This window comes from Alligator sinensis, unplaced genomic scaffold, assembly GCF_000455745.1.
Source record: "Alligator sinensis unplaced genomic scaffold, ASM45574v1 scaffold290_1, whole genome shotgun sequence".
NCBI lineage: Eukaryota > Metazoa > Chordata > Crocodylia > Alligatoridae > Alligator > Alligator sinensis.
This window is the reverse complement of record NW_005842755.1, coordinates 659,008-661,836: the sequence shown is the minus strand read 5'-3', so window position 1 is coordinate 661,836 and position 2,829 is coordinate 659,008. Positions and strand designations below refer to the sequence as shown.

General features: G+C 50.9%; 1 protein-coding gene across 1 annotated transcript in view; it reads right to left on the bottom strand.

Moving 5' to 3' along the window:
- MED18 (mediator complex subunit 18) overlaps positions 1 to 617 on the bottom strand; it is a 5,243-nt gene extending 4,626 nt beyond the window's left edge. Inside the window, exon 1 of the mRNA XM_006034631.3 lies at positions 546 to 617. Coding sequence (XP_006034693.1) covers positions 546 to 617 — 72 coding nt within the window. The remainder of the gene's footprint in view (positions 1 to 545) is intronic.
- Between the last annotated feature and the right edge of the window lie 2,212 nt (positions 618 to 2,829).

Here is a 2,829-nt window from a genome sequence, read left to right as displayed (position 1 = left end):
CCGCCGCGGGCCTTCGGCTGAGCGTGCGCGTGCCCGGCCCTGCCCCTACGGCCGCTGCTGCCCAATCCGGGTGCACGCGGTTCGCGCCCTTCAGCCAGTGACCCCCGCCCGGTCTGCCCCGCCATCGCAGGGCCCTGACATTTCTTCCTGCCTCATCCGCTTAAGCTCGTACCCTGGGCACGCCGCTGTTTTGTGAACCCCGCCAGCAGCCCTGGCAGCCGGCAAAGCTGCAGCGCCCGCCTCGCGCTGTCCGCCCCCACCTCCGTGCCCTGCAAAATCGTCGATTTCAGCAGAAAAAGTGTTTGAGAGAAATAACCCGGGAGCACCCAGAGTTAAATGTCTCCCGAGAGAGTTTCTCTTGGGACAACAAACTTCCCTACACTTCTCTTCTGAGCAACGCTTCTGTAGTTCAACTCCTGATTTACAAATGTTTTCATGCTGAGGAAGAGCACCGCGCCCCCCAATGCCTGTCCAGCTTCCTCTCAACCAAGCAGGTGGTCCAATAAAAGAGGCTGCCCTGGGAAATCCTTGCCTCTTCACTTCACCTTTTCAGTCAGACGGATTTGCAATTGGGGCCCTTCTCTAGTTATCTCAGCTGCCCTTCCCGCTGATGCCATTTCGTTTCGGTCCTTTTTTTCTTCGTTTTTATTTGAACAAACCTAATGAGCTTACAACCAGCTCAGGTTTCGCAGCACAGTACCACACCTGTGCCATGCCTCATTTTGAGTGTCCTAATGCAAGTGGTTACATTGAACAGAAATTGATTACAACATACTATATTTATGCCATTATTTCTGCTTGCCTTTCTGTCTGTTGTGGCTTCTGTAGGCCTCTGTCTTCTGTTTCTACAGAAGCCTGTAACAAAACTTAGCTTAAATGGATATCTTCAGGAAGAGTGGCCCACAGTTGTACCAATTCCCATGTCTTTTGTTATCTAGAAATTTTGTTTTAGACTCCAATTGCAGATTTTTTCAATTTCTTGGTGGATGGACAATCTAAAATTGATGATAGACAATGAATGTTTGTCTCCGTAAAGTTATTTTCATGGATGACTAATGCTTTGCTTTGTTATTAAATGTAATGGTTTCACTTAGCTTATACTAATGTGTATAAGGAAGACAGCGCATGCCAGTGGTGACATGTACATGCACCCCCTGAGAGCGCTGGTGCACCCCCTGACAGGCAGCACTCCCCACTTAGGCAATGGGCAGGGGGGGCAGGCGGGAGCACTGGTGTGCCCCCTGCGAGCACCAGCTGGGGAGTGGGGGTGCCAGGAGAGGCACTGCTGGCATTTCCATGAGCACTGCTCATGTTTCCCAGTCAGTGCAATAGGCTGCTGGGGGACCCACCACGGTTACTGACTGGCCACTGACTCAGGAGGCACCAGTTGCCCATAGCTCATACTCTGCTGTCTATTATGGCATGTCTATTCTGTTTACTGTAGTCAAATGTGGGATACAAATCGATTGTCTTGGCCCGTGGAAGTAATTGAAACCTCTGGCCATATTAATTCCTTCTTTCTTAAGCCAAGGTTGGAAAATGTACTTTGATCTATGGTCTAGATCCAGCAAAGGATTTTGGCAAAACTGAGGCATCTAAATTAAAAATTTGGATCTAAAATACCACTGCTCAGTTGCCACCTAACTCTGAAAGCAACTAAACACCTGTTTGATAGTCACATTTCCTCTACACTCTTGTGCACGCCTAGAACTGCTTGTCTCAGTTCAGTGCTGTTCTTCACCTAAACCTTCTCATGGTCCAGAAACTAGTCATTGGCTCTGCCTAGCATGATTTGCTCTGCGTTCTCAGAGCTTGTAAAACAAGCACCAAGCAGGCTAGGATCCCTCACAAAATGAGCACTTTAAAACAGTTGGATGAGGCTGCATGATGCTGGTATCTGTCTTTTACATTGTAGCCCAGGTAACTCAGGTGTATACTCCCCTTCTCCAGTTGAAGGGGATTGTTAGCTGGCAGGTGTGCTGTGGGGTGGGAACTGCAGACCGCTCAGTTTCCCTCCATCCCTATAGAACCAGGCCAGGACAGTCAGGGGACATAACTGTATACAAATGTATTTACATTAACTTATCACAAGGGAAAGGAACATGGATATAAACATATGTACAATGTATATATATAATGACATAAAACCTTATACCAGTGCTCCAGATACAGGTAAGTATCTGATCTGAAACAAATAAATCTCAAAGATAATCCCAAGGGGATACCCCAATGCCCTTGGGCTTTTCCCAAGCCCTACAAAGAAGCTGGTAACTTTAGGGGGGCCATCTCAGTGGGACCTCCCCTTTTAGGAGGCCTTAACTAACCAGGGGAAGACTCCCCTCCCCTGTGGGAATCCTCTTTTCCTTGGAACTCTCAGCTCCCAGGCCTGCAGGGTGGTCCTCGTCCTCTGCGCCAGGCTGCTCTCTCGCCTGCAGTGGGCTTTGGTGGGGGGTTGCTGTCCCCTGGAATAGGACTCTGCTACGCAGGGCTTCTGGGGCCTCTGGCTTGGCCCTGTCGACTGGCTCAGTAGCCCAATCACTGTCTGGCTCTCTGGACTCAACCTTTTGCTATGGGTCGGAGGCCTGGGCTGCCTTGTACAGCACCAGGCTCGGTCCGCTCCCAGACCCTCCATGCAGCGCCTCCTGCACCAAGCTCCCAGCCTCATTTCAAGGGTTGAGGACCTGAGCCGCCCAAGCACTCCAAAGGTCCTACTCCATGCACCGGCCTGTGTACCGTGTCTCTGGCCACGCACCAGAGGTTGCAGACCCGAGCCGCCTCACGCAGCTCCCAAGATCTGGACGCCATGTTGCCGTGCTGCATCCCGAGAGG